Below are 22,075 nucleotides of genomic sequence, written 5' to 3'. Positions count from 1 at the left end.
ATTGCAGGTATGAGCCACCACACCTGACTACTTCCTTCCTCAGGAATTCTCAGGAATTGGAAGCAAACAGGTGCTGACATGTCTGAAAACATGATCCCAAATAAATACTTCCTAATCTGATGCACTTTTCTGAGGTATTCTGTAACAATAATGGGAAGCTAACTAACGTAGTCACTAACTGCGTCACCTCTTATATCTCTCTGTTTTATTCTCCATCCACACTGTATACTGTGCCAGCTGGTGATAGTCTAAACAATTGTCAAGTTGCCCCATGCTGCATATTGCCTTCATCCTGTTCCTCCCTAGACAAGAAGTCAAACACATAAGCAATCCAAGATTAAGGCTACATTTTCAGTTTATCTTCTTGAGGCTACTCATAGAGGCCAATTACTGCTGTGGTCAGGGCCCAGAAAGAACATTTTGGTACACTGTTGTGGTTTGAATAAAAATGTCCCCCACAGACTCATGTTTCCACATTTGGTTCTCAGTTGCTGGCTTTGCTTGGCAAAGTTTCGGACGTTTAAGAGAAAGAGTGTTGCTGGAGGAAGTATCACTGGGAGCACTTCGAAGTTTTATAGCCTGGCCTCATGTCCTATTCTCTTTCTCTGCTTTCTATGTGGGAATAAAATGTGATCAGCCAACTTTCTTGACTTCTAGGCTGGCTTCAGACTCTTGCTGTTAGGCTGTCCCCACCGTGAAGAACTGAATCCCCCCCTAGAATAGGTAACCAAAATCAACTCTCTCTTCCCTAACTTGCTTTTAATCCAAATATTTTATTCCAGCAACAGAAAAGTAACTAATACACATACCTAAACTGCTTAATTTGAGTGTCATTTAGTAAAAGGATTGACCAAAAAGAGAAGACACTAAGGAAATCAACAAAAACAAAGCATCTTTGAATTTCTTACAAAAACAGAAACAGGCTTTCAAGTGAAAGATAGAAAGCAGGAAGGCAGATCTAGGAAATTAAAGGAGAGCTGCGCCATGCTGGAGGTAGATCCAATCAAAGCCATGGTCTTAGAGAAACACAGCCACTACCAACAGACAAAAAAAAACAGGATGATCTGGGGAAATGAATATCCTAACATCTAGTGTCAGGCTTTGGGCATCTATTTCCTTCTCTCTGTTCACTCCTTGTCTTCCATTCCCAGGAGCCAATGTTCTAGCCAATTGTTTCATCAGTGGGCCAAGAGGGCTCAAAAAATACTTCACTTGATCCTATCTGGCTATTTCTCCCTAACCACCTTTTCAGTTCTTCTCAGAGCTGACAAATTATCCTGAACTATGTTGCAAAAACCTGGTTATTCCCATTCCTGTGTAAACCTGAATGTGTCCAAGATAAATTATTCCCATTAAACCAATGATCAGTTTGGTTCTATTCTAGTGCCAACTGGAATGTTTTGTTAAGAAAGTTCTCAGGCTGTCTGGACTATTAATCAAAAAAGGAAACAGTGCTCTAGAGTTTTCTTCTAAATGCTTGGCTCCTTAACGACAGTTGACAAGTGTCATGCTCTTGCTGTGTAAGGAAAATTTGCAGATATGCTAGATACATGTTGCTAAGATATCAGTGCTTATATGGAACAAATATTTATAGTGATGTTGTTGATCTCTAAACTCGAAAGAGCATCATTTATAAAATATTAGAGTAAAATACATGTTTCTCTACAATTCTGTGATATAAGTGAAATATCACTATTTGATTCTATCCCACTTTCAGTTGTTTCCTTGTCCAGTGTTTTCTGTTTAGTCCTCCATGTCTGTTCAACCATTCTCTACCCTGTCCTTTACCCTAAAGTCATTTGACCTTTGATTCTCTGCTTCCTTCCTTTTGAGATTTTCCCACTGGAGAAGGCAACTGGAGCAAGGCAGAAGTGTGAGACTGAGGGTTTATTTTTTGGTTCTTGAGGTTATCTTGAGTTGGTTGCTCGTCCTCTCATTGACCTATTTATCCCTTTCCACTCTGCCAGGGCTCCCTGGCTTCTCCCTTCCCAAGTACTGGGGACTGTGGGAAAGACTCAGTGTGTCTGGATCTCACCCTGGACTCCCGCACTGTTCCTTCTCTGTCCCTGCATCATGTCTATCTTAGAACAAGCTCTTTTGTAAATAAAACTCTTCTTGAATCATGCTATTTTTGGTGTGCCATCTCTGGGTGCATCGACATTCATCACAGATTCAAGACAGATATAGAGTCAGGGTTATTGTTGAGTTTATTGAGAAGTAGACTGGCAGTTGATTTGATCAAGTTCATACTACTTATAGAATCTCAACATTTCCCAACAGGGAGTCTCCTCCATAAATAACATTTCCACTGTTTTTTTTTCATGGTATGCAAGGCAGATTTGTTTGTTTACAGTTTCTTTTCTTGGATTATGTGATTAAAAGGTAAAAGACAATAAAAGTAAAAAATCCAAGCACTTATATGAAAATACAGGTATGTATATGGAATAATTATACTCATAAAGTATGTTAAATAAATTATTTTCTTTGAAAGTTAAGACAAGATTTTGTTTGGCTGTTGTATTTTGACTAAAAAGCATTTAGGTTTTTTTTTAACTTCACATGAAAATAGATAAAAACGTTCTCTTTAATTATTAATCCTAGAAACAAAAATTACAGATTAATTTAGTACTAACCACACAACAATGGTTCATGTATACAGATTTTTTCTGTTCATATAATTTAAAATATTATGAATAAAACAAATACCAATGGAAATATAAAAGCTGTTTCCATATTCCGTGACTTTTGTTTTACTCTCTTAGTAGAGAAAAAACATGCTCATCATCAGAATGGTACTCCTAAGCCCCCTAAGAGAGAGTCTCACGGGCTTCTATAACTTTAGGTGGCTTGTCTGTGCAGTGTTTACGTCTAATCTCTTCTATGTCACCATCTTCAAGTATAAGTGAAGCCAGCATTGGAATCTGTGAAAAATAGTTTTTAGCCAGGATATGTTTGTGCTTGATCTTGTGAATAAAAAGGCGTTCGTACCCCTGTAAATAAAAGAAAATAAAATTCTGTTTCATTTTGCCATATGAAATATAACCATGTCTTAGTATGCTTTGTTATTTGTTTGTTTGACATATTTATCAGTTCAACCTACGATACATTTTCTTCTCACTATGTCTCTTATCTCTCAGGCTTAGTTCTTGTGATGCTTCAATTTAAAGTCTACCAGGATATGTTCTTTCCTCTCTCTCTCTCTCTCTCTCTCTCTCTCTCTCTCTCTCTCTCTCTCTCTCTCTCTCTCTCTGTGTGTGTGTGTGTGTGTGTGTCTGTCTGTCTGTCTGTCTGTCTCTCTCCCTCACTCCCCTCTCTTAAGTCCAAACTATTGTTATTAATTCTATACTCTTTCTCCCTTCCATTTGTATATATAGCAGTTACCTGATATGGGATAGGATATACCTGGGTTTCTATGTTTCATTCCAGTGGCATGTAACAAGTGACAAATTTATATGCTTACACATACATACATTTGAACAAAGCTTACATTTTAAGGTGGATTCTTAGAAAGATTCATGCATCAAGCATCTTTATACTTTTCCCATACGTGGGCAGTAGACATGACACTGATGAAGTTACCATCTTTCACTCTAGATCCATATGAACGGGGTGGGGGAATCATAAGTTAGAGGAAGCTGAGGGAAAGGCTGGAAGAGCTGAGTGTCTGAAAACATTGTGGAGACACCATCCTAGCTAGGAACTGCCACCCTTGGTCTCCTTATCGCATAAGAAAAACCCCAATTTGATTAAGTCATGATATATTTGCTCACTCTTTTATTACATTTGAGCCCAAATGCAACAGAAACAATGAAAAATTGTGTTCATTACATTTGTTTGTTGTTGCTGTTTTTTCCCTTCACAGCACTTTACACAATATTTGGCATATCCAAAATAAGTTCTGGCTAAATTAATAAATATCAGCTATTCTCTTCAATGTTCTCAATCAGATGTCTATTCACCCAATCACAATACTTCCTATGTCTCCCTTAAGTTTTATTTTCTGAGAGTAAGACATTTTACACTGCAGAACCTTTACAAAGCCAAAGAGGAAAGTCCTGAGAACAAGAAAGTGTGCAGTAGAAATAGCTGGCTCACAGTACTTTCATAGACAGAGTTATTACCCAAAGTAACTAATGCCAGACACTAAGTGGAGATCATTTAGTGTTTCCAAAACTTCACTAAGATGAGACAGCATCATCTCCTTGCTATAGATGAGAAAACAAGAGCATTAAAGCATTAAAAAATGTGTCCCATCCTACTTCATGAGGTCACTGCAACGTTCACTCTTTTTGTTAACACCATGTTTTTTTAGCCAATCTTCTCAATTTTCATAGCATAAAGATAGTCAGTCTTCATGTGTGTGCACAACTTGATAGTGACAAACACAGGGAAGATACTCGGACATGAGAGAAGATTTTTAGTGACCCACTGGCCCAGCTTTAGCCAATTTACATGCTGTGAGAGAGAGCCTAGTCCTCCTCACACTGCCCTCTCAGAAATGAAGTCCTTCTCCTCTGCCTTGCTGCAAGGAATAGAGATCACTTTATACTCTGTGATGGTGGTGGCAATGGTGGCAATTGTTATGATGGTGGTGGTGGTGGTGGTCATGGTGGTGGCAGTTTTTGTTGTTGTTGTGGTGGTGGTGGTTGTCATGGTGGTGGAGGTAGTTACAGTGGTTGTGGTGGTGGTTATGGTGATGGTGGTTTTATGGCAGTGGTTGCTGTTGCTGTTTTGTGCTTGTGTTTGCTTCTTTGCTCTGTTGTTGACTCAAGGAAAGCCAGTGTCTATGTCTGGAAATGTTTTGATTTGCTGCAAAAACTTGAATTGTTCAGAAAGGAATGGACAGTAAGGCTTACAGGACAGCACACACTGGAGGTTGTAGAGAGAGGGAAAGGCTTGGCATTAGAGCCACTCGCAGAATTCAGAAAGACTGGCGTCCTGAGATTAGAAATGCTCCTGAATGAAACATTTAATTTGAGACTTCAGTGATTTGATTAGGTACACAAAGGAGTTGTGTAGATTAATTGAAGAAGAACTGGAATATCAGCTTTGGGAATGAATTTCAGTTTCATCACAGGTCCTAGATGAAATGATATCGCTGGTACTGGCTGTGCTTCCAGTGATTAAATATTTATGAAGCAGCTTAGTTTACTAAATATAACATTTAACATAGCTTCAATTTCTTTCTGCCCTTTCTTTCAATCCCTATAGTGAATTTTTCATAGCCTGGCTTCTTAGAATTCAAAAATTATTGAGAAAGGCTAAAATTGTAACTAGTTTCCTCTCTATATAATTTCCTTGACCTCCCTTTCGAAAACAAACAACAGTAGCATCTTGCTTGGGACAGCACTGTTCAGAATGACTGCATTTGACGTCATTGTTTTACTCTCCTTTAGCTGCATCTTGTGCACAGAGTTAAAAATACAGTCATATAATAAATTGAGAGAGACTTGAGCTAGCTCCTGGCATTGCACTTGCTGAGTGTAAATGGAGCCCTCTAGGAAGGCTTTAAGGGCCCCTCAAGTTTATTCATCAGAATGCATTACAGATTTCATCTTGTAAGTCACTGAAATTAAGTAGTAGTTAAGTTTTGCAGCGCTTTTCCACTCTTAGTTAGGTGGAAGCAAATAGAAGAATGGAATCTCATCAATATGAATGCTGTTTAGATCATAAAGTTATGAATAGAATTTATTTGACAGTTGAGTACTTTTTAAGGCAAACTCCTGCCAATAAATCAAAGGATAAACTCTGGGTCTCATAATATTTATATATTGGTAACAAGCATTATTCATTATACAGATGCTTATTTGTTTTAAATTAACATGCAAAATAATTTCATCATGGTATCTTCAGACAAGGATGTCATATACTTACTTTAACACTGTGTTCTGATTATAAAGCAAATACACACAGCATAATATATGTATATCCATTCATCAGTTGATTGGGCCTAGGTTAATTCCATATCTTATCTGTGATGAAGAATGCCACAGAAAAATTGTGGCCTCTTGTGGCATTCAGACTTAGATTCCATCAGGCATATACTCAGGAAATAGCATAGCTGAATCACATGGTAGTTCTAGCACTAGGATGTTGAGGATTTCCATAGTGGATGTACAAGTTGCCATTTTGCTAGCTGTGGCCCCCACATGCTGGTCAAGGGTTAGTCAACAAATACTTGTCAAATTCCTGGTCTTCAACAGGCATTATTATTATAGGTATTAAAGAGATAGAAACACATAAGTGAAACGAAGGCCTTCACAGAACTCACTGTGAAACGAATGTGCCCAAACTTGTTAGAAGAGGGTAAGGTAATGTTAGATGCTTATATATTCACATCTCTCATCCTTAGCCCAATATACCTTACCTTTCTTTTCATTTTCACATCTGCAATACACAACATCCACATTATTTTGCTATTTTCACCCCATATATGGGTCTCTTCAGACAGTCATTGGTATATTAAAGGGTATTCAACATGCCTGTTATAACCCCATTGGCTAAGTTAAAATTTCAGAATACAGCACCTTACCTGCTCAATACTCTGTAGCTTGAGATGAGCTACCGCTTCATCCTTGGTGAGAAGAATGCAATTCCAGGGAGACCACTCCATCTTCTTATCCCACCTGACCATGACCAGGTCATTGAGATCATCCCAGGCACTGAGGATGGACTGGGAGGCCCAGATGTTCTCTGTCAAGTACTTAATATCTTGGAGCTACATGCCAAAATAATGTTGAACAGTAATTTTGTTTCCTTCTAAATAAATGGTTTAAATATCATCATATTACTTGGGAAAGCAATTAAATCATGCTGAGTGAATATTTCAAAAGGGAACATCATTCAAAAGACTTTTCTTTCTTGAGCCACAGCCCAAACTTTGTCATCTTTCAATCGACCACACAAAGTCTGCTATCAGATGTCTCATGCTCTATGACTACTAGTCTCCTGTAGCTAGCATATTCCATCATACTTGCTGTCATTCTTTTTAAACATCTACCTTCTGTTCTAGGATGCAATGCCTAATTTGCCAGGGAGTTTTCAGAGCATAGTACAGAACTTAAATACCAAGAGCATATCTGTGCATGAAACTCAGGAATGCCACAGGTCTCTGCTTTAGGAAACCCCATGTAATGTTTCCCAGACAAAACTATGTTCAAATGTATTGAACTTCATGTCAATACAGCCCCTTAGGAGACAGGCTCTCTGACTGGTGTATTTCATGACTGCCATCCTTATAGATCGTACCTGCATGAGGAAAGCAATCTGAGAGTCATCCCCATACTCAACTTCTGAGTAATAGAGCCGCTGAAGTAAACACTTGTACTTCAAAAACGATTCCCGTTTTTCAGTCTCATTCTCAAGGTGCACACAGTGACGGCAGCGGTACACACGGCGTGAGGTGGGTGACACAGAAAATTCCACAGACGGCAAATACAACTGGCAACTGTGGCAAAAATAAATCTTATCATAAAACTTCAGTGGGTCTTGAGGGACCTAAATAGGAAAAAATAAAAAATGATAAAAATCCAAGCCACATGCTAAACAGAAACACGGAAGACTGCTTAGAATTAATTCTAAAACTAGTTACTTTAAAAAGTCCTATTTTGCCTTTTAACTGCCTACTCTGTATAAGATTTAAATTCCTGGGAAGATTCATTTTCCTGATCAACGTATTAAAAATCTGTGTTACTCTCTAACCCCTGGACAGATGATGGCAGAGTATTTAGAAAATCAAGGTTCTGACTCTTAGTACATTTAAAAAATACATTCTTTTTGACTATTACTTGGAACGAGGGATGGCTATCTGCACTCAGCGATCTCATTCAATATTGTATTGAAAGCTGTTTCCTGAGTGATGTGGAAGGGAAATAAATCGATTCAAGTGGAAGAGGCAGAGGGTAACGTTTATCTTATTGCTGTTGACCTAAGATCTTTGCAGAGACTGTCTGACTCTGCAAATTCAGTGTAGATTTTTCTTTCAAGTATGAAAAACAGTTGATAAAACTAACAAGAAAATGGCCTTGACTAACCTTTGTCGTGTAAGAAAAATAACATAAAATGTTTCAAAGCCCCAATGATAAAGCTTAGAGTGACAAAATTCCAGGAGAGGACAGAAGGCAACTGTTGCTCCCTGAAGTAAAGCTGATTTGTTAGGTACAAAAGAAGTATCATGGTCCTTTTTTTAAACCATTTAACTTGCTTTAACATTTCTTCAGAAATGGTGAAAATACTAAAGTAACTAAAAACAAGGAATAATCATAATGCTGTGCTCAACATTACAAATTTGGAATTATAAATTTAAAACATTTTCTGGTTTAAAAACTAAATCTGGTCATCAATGCAGCTCTGTGGGTCTCTCTAGTAGGGCTGGTCTCTACATTCCCGATAGTGCTTGCCATTACCCATTCTCCCCAGTCCTCCATGTCCACCTCGTCTCCCTCCCATCTGTTCCATCGCAATGAACTCTGCTGCCCATAGCTGCTGCTCTGTAGGATCCAGTCTGAGGGAGGTAACTAGAGGTAGGCTGCTGCCCATAGCTACTCTGTTGACCATAGCTACTCTGCTGTCCATAGCTGTCCAGCTGCCTACACGGGTTCTGCTGAAAGTACCTGCTATGATCATAACTAGTCCACTATGGAGAGGAGTAGCTGGTAGGAGCATAGGATGGAGGCACAGTGACTGACTCTCAGATACCTGGGGATCATTGTAATCACTCTGTCCATATCCTAGACTGGGCTGGTTATAACTGAAGTAATACAATGGGAAACGTTTCTTCCAGTCTTTTGAACAGCACAATCATTTTCTAACTAAATAAACAGAATATGAATAATAAGGACATTTTGTTTTTATAGATTTTTGTCTATATTTTGAGGTTTTTGCTTTTCCAAAAATCTAAAGATAGTCAATGCCCTGGGTTATAATTCTGAAAAGAAAAAAGAAAAAATCCTACAACTATGACTCTTTAATGAAACTTCCCAATTTACTAAAGTGGGTTAAATAGTGTAGTAAGAAGATAGTGAGGTATACAAAGCTCCCAGAAACATAATGACACTGGAGTGAGGAGACATAATTTAACTCAAATACAAGCTCCATTTGGAGTTCTTCAAGCTGGCTTCATGAATCCAATTGCTGATACTTACACTTGCATTCTAAATGCCAGAGGAAGACAGACAAGAACGATGGGAGAATTTTAGAGGTGGAAAGGCCAACTGAGGCCTCATGAGAGTGAAGTAGCAGGAGTTTGGTTTTTGAAAATGAATAAGAGTTGGCTGGAGCAAACAGAGCATAGCACTGCAGGAGGGGGCAAATGAGAGATCACTGTGTCTTCAACTCTGTGCAGCAACCGGAAAGTCAATTCGGCTCTCAGAAAAGAATTCAAGGCAGAAATTTCATACAAAGAAGAGGACAATGGGAAAGTTGAGTCTATCAACATTACTAAATGCAGAGGTCTCACCTAGTGATGGTCTTGCTTAGATTTGTATAAAGTGTAGAAGCAGACACTGAATATCTTTCGATTAATGATATAAAATCTTGGCACTTTGAAAATAAGTACAGTAAGGAGAGTACCTTAAGGTATCTTGCAACTTCGGGATTAAACAGAGGCGTTTTGATGTAGTGAAAAAAGAGTGTCGTAATCCTTTTTCTGAGTCCTTCAAGATTGTGAGGTTTGACTCCTCTCATCATAAGGTCAACTTCTCTGTCAATCAATTCTAGGATTTCTTGGGTCAGTTTACATTCATGTTCCTATACAAAACATAAAAGTACTCAGTATAATTATTTTAAATCTCTATTTTTGAAAATACTAAACAAACAGGAATTCCAGTTCTAAAACATTTTAAAAGCTGACAGAAGTAAAATTTGGTACAACTTATTGGGGACCAAAGTATCATTAAATAGTTGGCTTGATAATGTGTAAGTTATAACCCAGCAGTTCTTTGCACAAGTCCATTAGAGAACTGTATCTAAAAAGCTACTTCACAGTAGCCAAAGGTTACAAATAACTATTCATAAGCAAATTGAATGTATAAATAAATCATAGCTTACCAATATAATGGACTTTATGGAAATGAGCAAGCTATATGATAGCTGTAAATCTTAACACTGAAGTCTTATGAAGTCAGCAAAGTGAACCAGATACAAATTGTTACACACAGTGTAATTTCACTAAGGGTCAAAAGTAGAAACGCTGAACCAAATTATTTATAGGCTTGTGCAGAAGAAGCAAAACCATTAAGAAGAATCAAAGGAAAGACACCCATGAAAACTACTGTCCACTGCTGGCGATCACTTCAAGGACACAGAAGGAAGTCTAGGAGGAGGAAAGAAAGGAGCACACTGGGGTATAGAAGGTCACTGAATACATAGTTTAGCAATGGTGGAATACCCTGTTCAGCACTACTAAACTATGTATCTATTTCCACATGCCAATTGTGTCGTCCAACACTTTTTACTAAAGTGCTGAAACTGAGTAGTTTGAACAAACAAGGAAACTTCAGGTGAGAATTAAGGGCTTAACTATATTTGTAAGCAGTGAAACAGAGATAAGTGTATTCCCTGTCTGGGGGAAAACAGATGCTATACAGTTTCTGTGGGGGAGACAATGGGCAGAGAGCGACTGTAAAACAATGCTCTTTCCTACTTTTTCTAGACATTTGCTAACATTAACAAATTAAATTGAAAGTGTGAAAGTAGTAGTGCTTCATCCTGGAAGCCTTTTAGAAGGGCCTTGAAGAAAATGAATAGATTTTCATTAATAGGGCTTCCATGCCTAAGGATATAAGTTAGTGTCTCTGAAATGGTGTCTAGACCTTATTCATACTCATAGTCAGTCTCTCTATCTGTCTCTCTCTGTCTCAGTCCCTCCCTCTTCTCCCCCTCTGTGTATGTGTCTGTCTGTCTGTCTCTGAAGCTCTATGTGATTCTAGTGTATAACCAGGTTTAAAATTCATTGGTCTTTCTTAGTACATATTTGAGTAAACAGATACACATATACATCTTCAAGTAGCTTACTTAATGATATTTAAGCTTATTTTAGTCAGAATGAGTTATGTTTATATCTTTATCTTGCTTCAAAATATTGTTAAATAAATTTCATCCCAATAGTTTAGGTTAAACAAATTCAGATACACGGGTCATCTTTGGAATTCATCCTTGGCCTCTTTAGTTAACTGGGGATTGTCCCTAATTACCAGGTAGGAGGATTCCCTACACGTGCTCTCTTTCTCTCTTTGCCAACCTGGTCATTACATGACCCTCTAGAAACGTCCTTATTTCTTGTCTCTCAACTTTGCTTCTCTTTTGCTATCTAAGAAGGTTTCTGCCAAGGCTGTTTACAACACCAGCATCTTTACATCAGTAACCCAGGGTAAAAGCAACCCATGCCTCTCCTCCCCGACAGGCAGAGATGCACAAAACCTATGAGCTAGTTATTGAACTCTGTAGTGTGTCTTAAGATCCTTGTGTGTTGGGGTTCTGACTTTTCTCAACAGAAGAGTTCTACGCAGTTAAGGGACAAAGAACCCAAAGGGGCTATCTACAGTTATGACTGTAAAATTCTCAGGCTTGTCAACAAGTGAGTTGGTTAGATAGAGTTAAATGCAGCCAGTATTTTTCCAGTTGCTATTTTTAGTGAAACACTGTTTTTTATTGAGTCATCTATATGCACTTGCTTGAAACTGTGGGTCACCCTGATGGCAAAACTGACTGACCACCCAGTTATTTAATCCATTCTTTATGTCCAAACTTTAATTCTTTCACATAGATGATCACTCATAAACAATTAATGTCACATTATGTCACAATTATGTCACAAAAGGAGAAGCTGCTAAGAGCTTATCTTCAAGAACTAAAACACAATTTAGAAACAAAACACTATCTGAATTCCCTCATTTAATATGCCAGCAATTCCAATGATATATGCCTAAGATTACTTTCATTTGGAGCTGTCTAATGCAAGAGTACTGCTGGTCCTAGTGATATTGGAATGCCTCCCCCCTTTAGGAACACGGAAAGCATATAACTTGCACAAATGAAGTGTGGTTCCCAGACCACCCCCCAGGATTGAACCACTGCTAGCTATGGCATGTAGAAGACAACAATTCTTTACTAATGCTAGCTAGTTCGCTTGCTCTCTCTCTCTCTCTCTCTCTCTCTCTCTCTCTCTCTCTCTCTCTCTCTCTGTCTCTCTCTCTGTCCCTCTCTCCCTCCATCCCTCTCTCCCTCTGAGATTGCCCACTTCTGAAACACAACCATCTTGGCTGAAGATAACTACTATATTAGTCCAAAATCCAGCATGATGTCATGTGTCATCTCAGGAACATTCTGAATCAAATAAGTAATCAACTACAGAGGAAAAAAGCCCCATGATTTCTATGTGAATCGGGAATAAATGGGAATGAAAATCAAATGGATTTCTGGCCTGGGTCGAGCTCACAAAAGAGATACAAGAAGTTCAGAGAGGAGAGAGAGAGAGAGAGAGAGAGAGAGAGAGAGAGAGAGAGAGAGAGAGAGAGAGAGAGAGAGAGAGAGATTATTAGTCTGCTCTGTGATTGTGTACTTGGAATGGAATATATGTCGAAGTTGGCATGGCCTCCTTTGCTCCGATCGCCTTGAGCTGTGAGGCAGTGTAACCAGAAAGACCAAGTGGAACCTCTGAAGCTGCCCTCACCTGGGGGTAGCAGGAGCAGGGACAGGGAAGGTCCCACTTACTTCTTGAAGATATTTTGCCTCCTGTGCCTTATACTTGGGGCAATTCAAGTTTAAAGGTCCTAATTCCTAAGTTAAACAGCTTCCAGTAGAGGATACACTACTCCTCTGAGCTCTACTTCTCTCCAGGTCAGGAGATCTGGAGAGGATAGTGTCCACATCCTTTTAAAGGTAACTGACTCTGGTTCCAAAAGACACTGGAGGCGTTATTACCCCGCCCCCTGGGGATAAGAAATGTGTGCTTGGCACTCAGGTCTGGGCATCCCCTGGTGAACACTTGCATAATTTTGAGAAAAGAGCATATTGCCCTGTGTTCTAGAGCTCTTAAACCCCACGGAGGGACAGGAACCTTGGGAAGAATCCCTGCTAATCCAGGGTGGGGAAACATTAAAAGGAATATCAGAGGGAAAACAGGGGAGTCTGTTGAGGCCTTGATGCCTGTAAGTACAATAGGGTCTGTACTTTGCTCATTAACCTCACTACTATAATTTTATTCAGGAAAAGAGAAAGATCGATCCAAATCGGAGGAACAGATCACCAAGAAAGTAGATCCAAGCAGCAGCTAGCTGCCTGTGTTCTGTAGCCCCGGACTGGAAGTTCTCACTCGCCCCCTCCTGGTGAATCGTGGGAAGACAACACTCAACTCAGTCATTTGGTGAAAGCTGCTTAGTTTGCCAGGGCAAACTCACACCCTTAATTCAGTGAAACAAGCGATCAGTCCTGACCCTTGCTCTGACACCGGGCAAATCCTCACGGCATGCCCAGCTTCAGAGTTTTGGCGAAACTGACGCGATTGTGCCCGCTCTTCGTGTCCGAATGATCCTGGAGGTTCCTTCTTTAAAACATGAACATTTTTTTCTATCTACTTTCTATATTCAAGGATGCCCAGGGAAACTTCTGAATTCAAATCCTTCTCAGAGCCTATTTCTCGAGGAAATCTGACCCATGACATCCACTATACAACTTTCATTTAAAACAGAAAATAAATAGTATGTGAGGGAGTAAAGACAAACACGTCTATATCTTTTTTTTTTTTTTTGCGTGGGGGGGATGGCTGGAGAAAAGACGCTAGATGGCTTTATAACCACTAAAAACAGAGCACCTAGGTGACTCAGTGGTAAGAGCACTTGCAAGACAAGCTTGATGACTTGTCTTCCATCTACCCATCTGGGAGGGAGGAAAGAGAAAATCAGTCCTGAAAATTATCCTGTGACCTCTACATACGCACTCTCGGCTGAGCCCACAGCCAGACGCTGGCCCACCTATCTCTTCCTCTGTCCTTACCCACCTGAGAAAGTGGCGCCGATCAGGGGTCTTTTCTTGCTGCCCTGAGCACATGGCATGCAGGACAGGAGTCCCTCTACATATGTTACATACATGTAACACAGATGCACAAACAGTAGCAATAGATAAAACAAAATTTGTAATGACTAAGGGCAGTTTTTCATTGAAAACTGTCCAAAATGTAGAAAACAATTGCTGTTTTTTAATTCCGTTTTTAAAATCATGACTTACATGGCTTACATTATTTTTAAAACCGTATGTTTACATGGCTACATAAAGATGAATTTCCATTTGAATACACTATGTATACATGTTGTTACGTCATCATAAGATATGTACATAATTTTTTCAAGGCTGCAAATCAGACCCACGGCTTTGTGCCTGATTGTCACTGACATAGCACGGACTTTGAGAGGTTTCAGTTAAGTATTAATTCATAAGTCATTCCTATTCCCAAATTAACAAAATAACTTAGCTGTTTATATAATTTCATGTATGCAAGCATTTATTAATAACTTTATTGTCGGGGTCCATAAAGATGACACCACTCCTGACTAAAGGTCAGAGAGTTCAAAACTGCCCTTAGTAAGTCATAAGGCCTAAAGGTCAAAGGTGGGGCTACAGTAGGATGTTTGATCTTAGCCTTGGGTGTCTTATCTAAATAACAACAGACTTAATCTGAGGTGTGTTTACTCTTGACCCTCTAGGTCAGATAACGAGAAATTTCATGTAAGGTGTAGTTACTGACTCCTTGGAAATTTGAGGAAGAAAAGTCTGTTTGTTCCATATACATGATACCATGCTCCCCTTTTCAGTTAAGGTGTTTAAGAGTGATGAAAAATAAACTTGAGGCACTCCGTATTGACTGAATTGCCCTCCTGATCTTATCCGGTGTCTCTGTGTTTTCCGTTAATGTCTTTAGCTAGCCTCTTCTTTATCCACACTCCCCCTCTCAGGTACGAACCCATGAGCAGATCAGCTGACTCCGACTGCAGCCCCGAAAAGCTTCCCACACTTTATAATTACATAAAGAAAGAGAACTTGCCCGGCAGTGGTGACACACACCTTTAATTCCAGCACTTGGGAGGAAGAGGCAAGTGGGTTTCTATGAGTTAGAGGTCAGCCTGGTCTACAAAGCTAGTTCCAGGACAGCCACAGCTGTCACACAGAGAAACCCTGTCAAAAGGAAGGAAGGAAGGGAGGGAGGGAGGGAGGGAGGGAGGGAGGGAGGGAGGGAGGGAGGGAGGGAGGAAGGAAGGAAGGGAGGAAGGGAAGGAACTCGTGATTCCAGTATCCAGCTGACCTTTTTATTGATGGTGACCTTGACTTGAAACCTAAGAAAGACAGTGGACATACTTCACAGTGTGACAGTGGACAGACAGACTTCACAGTGTGACAGTGGACAGACACACCTTCACAGTGTGACAGTGGACAGACAGACTTCACAGTGTGACAGTGGACAGACAGACTTCACAGTGTGACAGTGGACAGACAGACTTCACAGTGTGACAGTGGACAGACAGACTTCACAGTGTGACAGTGGACAGACAGACTTCACAGTGTGGCAGGGGACAGACAGACTTCACAGTGTGACAGTGGACAGACACACCTTCACAGTGTGACAGTGGACAGACAGACTTCACAGTGTGACAGTGGACAGACAGACTTCACAGTGTGACAGTGGACAGACAGACTTCACAGTGTGACAGTGGACACACAGACTTCACAGTGTGACAGTGGACAGACAGACTTCACAGTGTGACAGTGGACAGACAGACTTCACAGTGTGGCAGGGGACAGACAGACTTCACAGTGTGACAGTGGACAGACACACCTTCACAGTGTGACAGTGGACAGACAGACTTCACAGTGTGACAGTGGACAGACAGACTTCACAGTGTGACAGTGGACAGACAGACTTCACAGTGTGACAGTGGACAGACAGACTTCACAGTGTGACAGTGGACAGACACACCTTCACAGTGTGACAGTGGACAGACAGACTTCACAGTGTGACAGTGGACAGACAGACTTCACAGTGTGGCAGGGGACAGACAGACTTCACAGTGTGACAGTGGACAGACACACCTTCACAGTGTGACAGTGGACAGACAGACTTCACAGTGTGACAGTGGACAGACAGACTTCACAGTGTGACAGTGGACAGACAGACTTCACAGTGTGGCAGGGGACACACAGACTTCACAGTGTGGCAGGGGACAGACACACCTTCACAGTGTGACAGTGGACAGACAGACTTCACAGTGTGACAGTGGACAGACAGACTTCACAGTGTGACAGTGGACAGACAGACTTCACAGTGTGACAGGGGACAGACAGACTTCACAGTGTGACAGGGGACAGACAGACTTCACAGTGTGGCAGGGGACAGACACACCTTCACAGTGTGACAGTGGACAGACACACCTTCACAGTGTGACAGTGGACAGACAGACTTCACAGTGTGACAGTGGACAGACAGACTTCACAGTGTGACAGTGGACAGACAGACTTCACAGTGTGACAGGGGACAGACAGACTTCACAGTGTGACAGGGGACAGACAGACTTCACAGTGTGACAGTGGACAGACAGACTTCACAGTGTGACAGTGGACAGACAGACTTCACAGTGTGACAGTGGACAGACAGACTTCACAGTGTGACAGTGGACAGACAGACTTCACAGTGTGACAGTGGACAGACAGACTTCACAGTGTGACAGTGGACAGACAGACTTCACAGTGTGACAGGGGACAGACAGACTTCACAGTGTGACAGTGGACAGACAGACTTCACAGTGTGACAGTGGACAGACAGACTTCACAGTGTGACAGTGGACAGACAGACTTCACAGTGTGACAGTGGACAGACAGACTTCACAGTGTGACAGTGGACAGACAGACTTCACAGTGTGGCAGGGGACACACATACCTTCACAGTGTGCTTCAGTGTCAGGAGTATATCCAGCCTCTCGTCCTGAGAAAGGTCTTTCAACATGATACAGCTGTAGATGCTCTGCAATTCTCTGGCTCTTATAGTGAACTGTGTGTCCATTTCAATGGTATTGCCATCAGGTCTCCTCCAGACCTTTGGAGCTGAACACTTGAAAATAACATTATAGTTGCAAATTATAGTTAATTAAAGACCAAAAATAATAAGTTTGTTCCATTCACTAGAAATCTGTCTTAAGTCATAACTAAAAGCATTGCTAAAATTTAAGGAAGATAATTGGAGAATTTCTAGACCATGGAAAAGTAGAATATTTACCCATTTATTTATCTTTGATGAACTACAGATTGAGTTTGGGTTTTTTTTAACTTTATTTATTTATTATGTATACAGTATTCTGTCCACATGTACACCTGCAGGCCAGAAGAGGGCATCAGATCTCATTACAGATGGTTGTGAGCCACCATGTAGTTGCTGGAAATTGAACTCAGGACCTCTGGAAGAGCAGACAGCTACCTCACCAAGCCAAACATGGGCTTTCTTATATGCTAGGTAAGGACTCTACCACTGAGGTCTAAACTCACGGAGCTCTGGACTGAAACATCTTACTATGGGCTGAACAGAGTATCTAAAACTCTCTTGTTGGGGAGGGAAAAAAAGACAGAACAAGACATTGTTGGACTCCACTGAGCATATCACATAAGCAAGTCTGATGACTCCCTGAGGAAGACGAATCCAAATCTGATGAATCCTGGGAAGATAGCTCACTGGTTAGGCATACTCGTGGCTATTACAGAGGCCTGAGGTCCAGATAAGTTCCCAGCGCCCACATGGTAGCTCACAATCACCTGTAATTCCTGTTCCAGAAGATCCAAATCTTCAGGTCTCCACAGGCTCCCACTGACGTGTGCTGCACATAAACTCATGCACATAAACATGTTGAAAATTATATCTTTTAAAAACATTTAAGATACCTCTGCAATACAGGAGGCCACTGTAAATCATATAAAGACATTGGGGGGGGCATGGACATTTGTTTGGTCTGCAGAAGGGCAAACACATCTCTAAAACTGAAAGTTGGGAGCTGATTTATATTATTTGGCATGATGAATGGCTTTATCTGTATTAAGAACTATTCACTGACTCCACAGGGAGGACGCCATACATTTAGCATGTATTTTTTATTATCTTCCTAGCTCTACATTGACTATGTATTCATGTGTTCTGGTCATGTGCCTTACCAATTGAAAATAAACTTCATAGAGCATTTGTGGTGGTAACCCTTAATATTTAAAGGCCTACAGGTCTCTCAGAAAGGGTGTGTGTGAGTTATGTCTTAGTGTCTTACATAGAAAAAGTCTGTAGTAAATGCAAAGTTCTTCACATAGCAGGTTTCCACAGTGAAACATCTCTGCAGCTGGCCTCTGTATCTGTGTGTTCTGCATCCTCAAATTAAACGAATCACAGGTCAAAAATACTTCTAAAAGAATTGTACCCAGCTGAACATGATGCCACATGTCTACAATCCCAGCACTTGGGAGGTGGAGGCATGAAGAAGAAGAGTTCAAGACCAGCTCCTACATAGTTAGTTGGAGACCATCTTAGGCTACATGAGGACTGCCTCAAAAAAAAAAAACTGAAATCTATGCAGAACATATATAGACCCTTTTATTTCTTGTCATTACTCCCTAAACAAGTCAGAACAACAACAAAAAATATTTATATTATATTAGATATTAAAAGTCATCTGGAACAGGGGTGCAGCTCAGTGGCAGAGTGCTTACCTAGCAAACATATAGCCCTAATTACAGTCTCCAGCACTTAAAAAGAAAGAATCAGGGGATAACTTGAACTACACAGGGATGTACATATGTTACAGAAAGCACAGTGTCCTTTCATACAGGACTGGAGTAGCTGTGAATTTTAGTATCCACAGGATCTGGGAATCAATCTTTTGCACACATGAGGGGCAGCTGTCTTAACAGTACTATGATCACTACTAACCAATTGCTGGCAAAAATTCTCACTTTCTACTGACAAATATGGCATAGAGCACCCCAGCCTAATGTACATCCTGAATTGAGGGCGATCAGGATCACTTGCCCTAACATTCAACTAAGGATTCCCAGGCTACGAAGTCAGAGACACAGCATGGGGTCTGAACTGTCTACTGGATGTAGAACTGGGAACGGCTTTTAAGGATGCCACACTATACTTAGCACTGATCCGTCTCCTCCTACCAAGAGTTTAAGAGCAGAGAATTCAGCTAGATATCCCTTGGGAGTCACTCACTATTTGTTTTCTTTTTTGCTTTAGAGGAAAAGTTGCTCTGTTTCTTTGCCTGATCATAGTCATTCAGAAGCAAGCCTGTGTTGGTCACAATTGCTGGCCTTTTAGATATTGAATGTTTTCGTAGGCTAATTAGTCATTGTTTCAGGGTCCTTGTATCCAGATTTATAACATAACTGCAACCATTTAAATCTTAGATGTGGTTTGATTTTTAAGTTAAGCCATGTTCTCTATGTGTAGGAGAAAATCATTAGATATCCACAGTGATAGATACTAGCTGCACGGAGAAAGATAGTTTACAGTGGAAATTTTAGTTATAGCATCAACTTACCTCCATTGTTAGCATGCTAGATGGAGGAAATACAAAGCTGCACCTTACAATTATATTTGCTATGTTTTCAAAACAACAGTATCCTTACAGTTACGGGAAAAATAAAAGTTGCTTAGATCTAGTAATCTCCAGTAGAAATTTCAGATTCTTGGTTCAAGCCTGTATCTGGAGAATGGCAAGCAGCAGCACTATACCTGGCTGATTCATGTCACCGTAGAAACAGAGCATTAGGTAATGTTAGTTACACAGCTGGCGGGTTAGAGCTGAGCTGGCTGAAGAGTTACAAAAGTAAAATGGGTTAATATTAAGATACTTTCATTGTTATCAATTAGAAATAATGTAATTTTACAACTGAAAGAGACACTGAGTATTTTGCTCAATTACAATGCCTCTTTCACAGCTCATTTTTTAAGTTTTAAGGAATAATTATAATGCTAAATTTCATCTGTAATATTCTCAAATCTAACTAGTATCTTAATCTTCATATGCGAATTTCCTCAGCATGACTCTATAAAATGTAATTTCTTCTCTACCATTAGTAAGGATGGTAGCGTTTACTCTGCAGGCTGGTAACTTGCCTACTTTGTATAATTTATTATATGTTGGCAGTTGCTACACTATTTAATTCTACTTGCAAATGAATGTTGATCACAATTACTGACTTTTTGTGGCTCTAGGGAATGCAAGACACTACAATAATATCTTGGGTTTTTTCAAATGTAGATCCAAATCCTTCAAGCTTTACACGTTCCAAGAAATGCTCTCTAGTACTATAGCTGGAACCCTTAGCATCACTTACATTTGAAATCCTTTACAATTATAAACACACACACACACACACACACACACACACACGCAGTATCTCTGTTTCAGTAACTCATGGCAAAGGAAATTGGATCTCAGTTGTTCAATAAGTATTTTATAATTTTAATTTTATTTTACTAAAAGGTCATAAAAAATAAATTTCCCAGGGAATTTTGTATATTTCATAGAGTCTACAGTGCTCGCTCATTCAGCTAGCAAATACTTATTGGGTCTACACTAATTAGTGCACTGGGCATGGAATAAATAAAATGTCCTGATTTCAAAAGCTCTCATATCTCATGGGATATAAAGATAAGAAAATAACTAATTGAAGTAGAGAATGAGCATGGCTGATAGCTACAGATAAATAGGCAAGGGTAGGCTGTCTGTAAAGCACTTAACTCCTAAGAAAACCATACCTAAAATGAAACCAAGAGAATAAACAGGAGTTAGTCAGATTAAAGAGAACTGAATGATATAATCAGATAATCCTATGTATGAAGTGCCAGTTCCCAGGAGCTGGCACAAACAAGATCTATATCTGTTCAGCAAAGCTGTTTTTATCTTTGGCTGTGCTTCTGCCAGCACTGATAACTTCATCTTCAAGTACAGACTTCTTCTTTGATTTCAGTCCTTAAGGTTTTGGGATTTTTTTTTTTTTTTTACTCTGATGAGGGAAAATGTCAACTTTGCTTATTTCTCCTTCATAGTTCCTTTTTTTCTCTGAATGCTTTGGCTATAATAAGAGATGTACAACAATCATGCTCTTAAATTGCTTCAGAAATAGAGGCGTAATAAATTCCACTTAGCTGCCAACAAATGAGACAGCAGAGGCTGTGGGGCCGAGCAACAGAAGAACAGCGGGACAGGAAGGGAGGTGGGGAGCTGACAAAAGCCTTGAGAGCAGCAGGCCTCCCCGGAGAAGAAAAAATGGCTGCCCTGGGAGAATAACCCTTTTCTTCCTCCGGAATTAATTCTCGGGTCCCCAAGGGTACAAATTAAGCACAAAGTTAAGCCACCCAAAAGCCACTGGGTTGTGATCAACTTTTCTTTTCTACAGCAGAGGGTTTTATTCATCCACAGTGGCCCCCTGTGAACCGCACAGCTCATTCGGAGGCGGATGCATTTTCCTGTCCTAGCTTTAGGCCTAGCTTTAGCATGGCGAAGAGGCATGTACACGGCACAGCTCACAAAACTGCAGGTTTTTTAAGCTTGTGACTGTGAGAAAGGATGTATGGATCAAGGAAATGCATGGCCTCAACTCTAGGGATAATCGCTTACAGAAACACAAATGATCTTTTCACATAGTTTGGTAAAACTCACCCAAAACATTAAAACCAGAAACCAACTGGTCATCTTTCATTTAGATGTCATGACCCGAATTCCTTGACCTCAATCAACCTGTCAGTTCTTAATGTCTAGTAACCTGAAGAAGGTAATGTTCCATGTGGTAAATTACAAGTTAATTAATGCTTTATAGATCTTTAGAGTCGGGGCTGGAGAGATAGATGGCTTGGAGGTTCAGAGCACTGACTGCTCTTCCGGAGGACCTGGGTTCATTTCCGAGCACTGGCATGGCGGCTCACACTGTAATTGTAAATCCAGGAATTCAGACACCTTCACATGAACACACAGGCAAAAACACCAAAGTACATGAAATTAAACCAAATTTTTAAAAATCTTTAAAAAGAGTGAGAACTGTAAGGATC

The 22,075-nt window shown here is 40.2% G+C and overlaps 1 protein-coding gene across 3 annotated transcripts in view; it reads right to left on the bottom strand.

Annotated features, from left to right (window-relative positions):
* Positions 1-2,189: 2,189 nt before the first annotated feature.
* The window catches only part of Iqub (IQ motif and ubiquitin domain containing), a 60,949-nt gene continuing 41,063 nt past the window's right edge, over positions 2,190-22,075 (bottom strand). For all 3 annotated transcript variants that reach the window (XM_040728522.1, XM_040728521.1, XM_040728523.1), the window contains 5 exons: positions 16,925-17,095; positions 9,571-9,747; positions 7,249-7,497; positions 6,533-6,718; positions 2,190-2,990 (listed from right to left, as the gene is read on the bottom strand). In XM_040728522.1, coding sequence (XP_040584456.1) covers positions 2,808-2,990; positions 6,533-6,718; positions 7,249-7,497; positions 9,571-9,747; positions 16,925-17,095 — 966 coding nt within the window. In that variant the 3' untranslated portion in view covers positions 2,190-2,807. The remainder of the gene's footprint in view (positions 2,991-6,532; positions 6,719-7,248; positions 7,498-9,570; positions 9,748-16,924; positions 17,096-22,075) is intronic.

The sequence above is a fragment of the Mesocricetus auratus genome, unplaced genomic scaffold, assembly GCF_017639785.1.
Source record: "Mesocricetus auratus isolate SY011 unplaced genomic scaffold, BCM_Maur_2.0 Super-Scaffold_100019, whole genome shotgun sequence".
Classification (NCBI taxonomy): Eukaryota; Metazoa; Chordata; class Mammalia; order Rodentia; family Cricetidae; genus Mesocricetus; species Mesocricetus auratus.
This window is presented reverse-complemented; position numbering and strand designations above follow the sequence as displayed.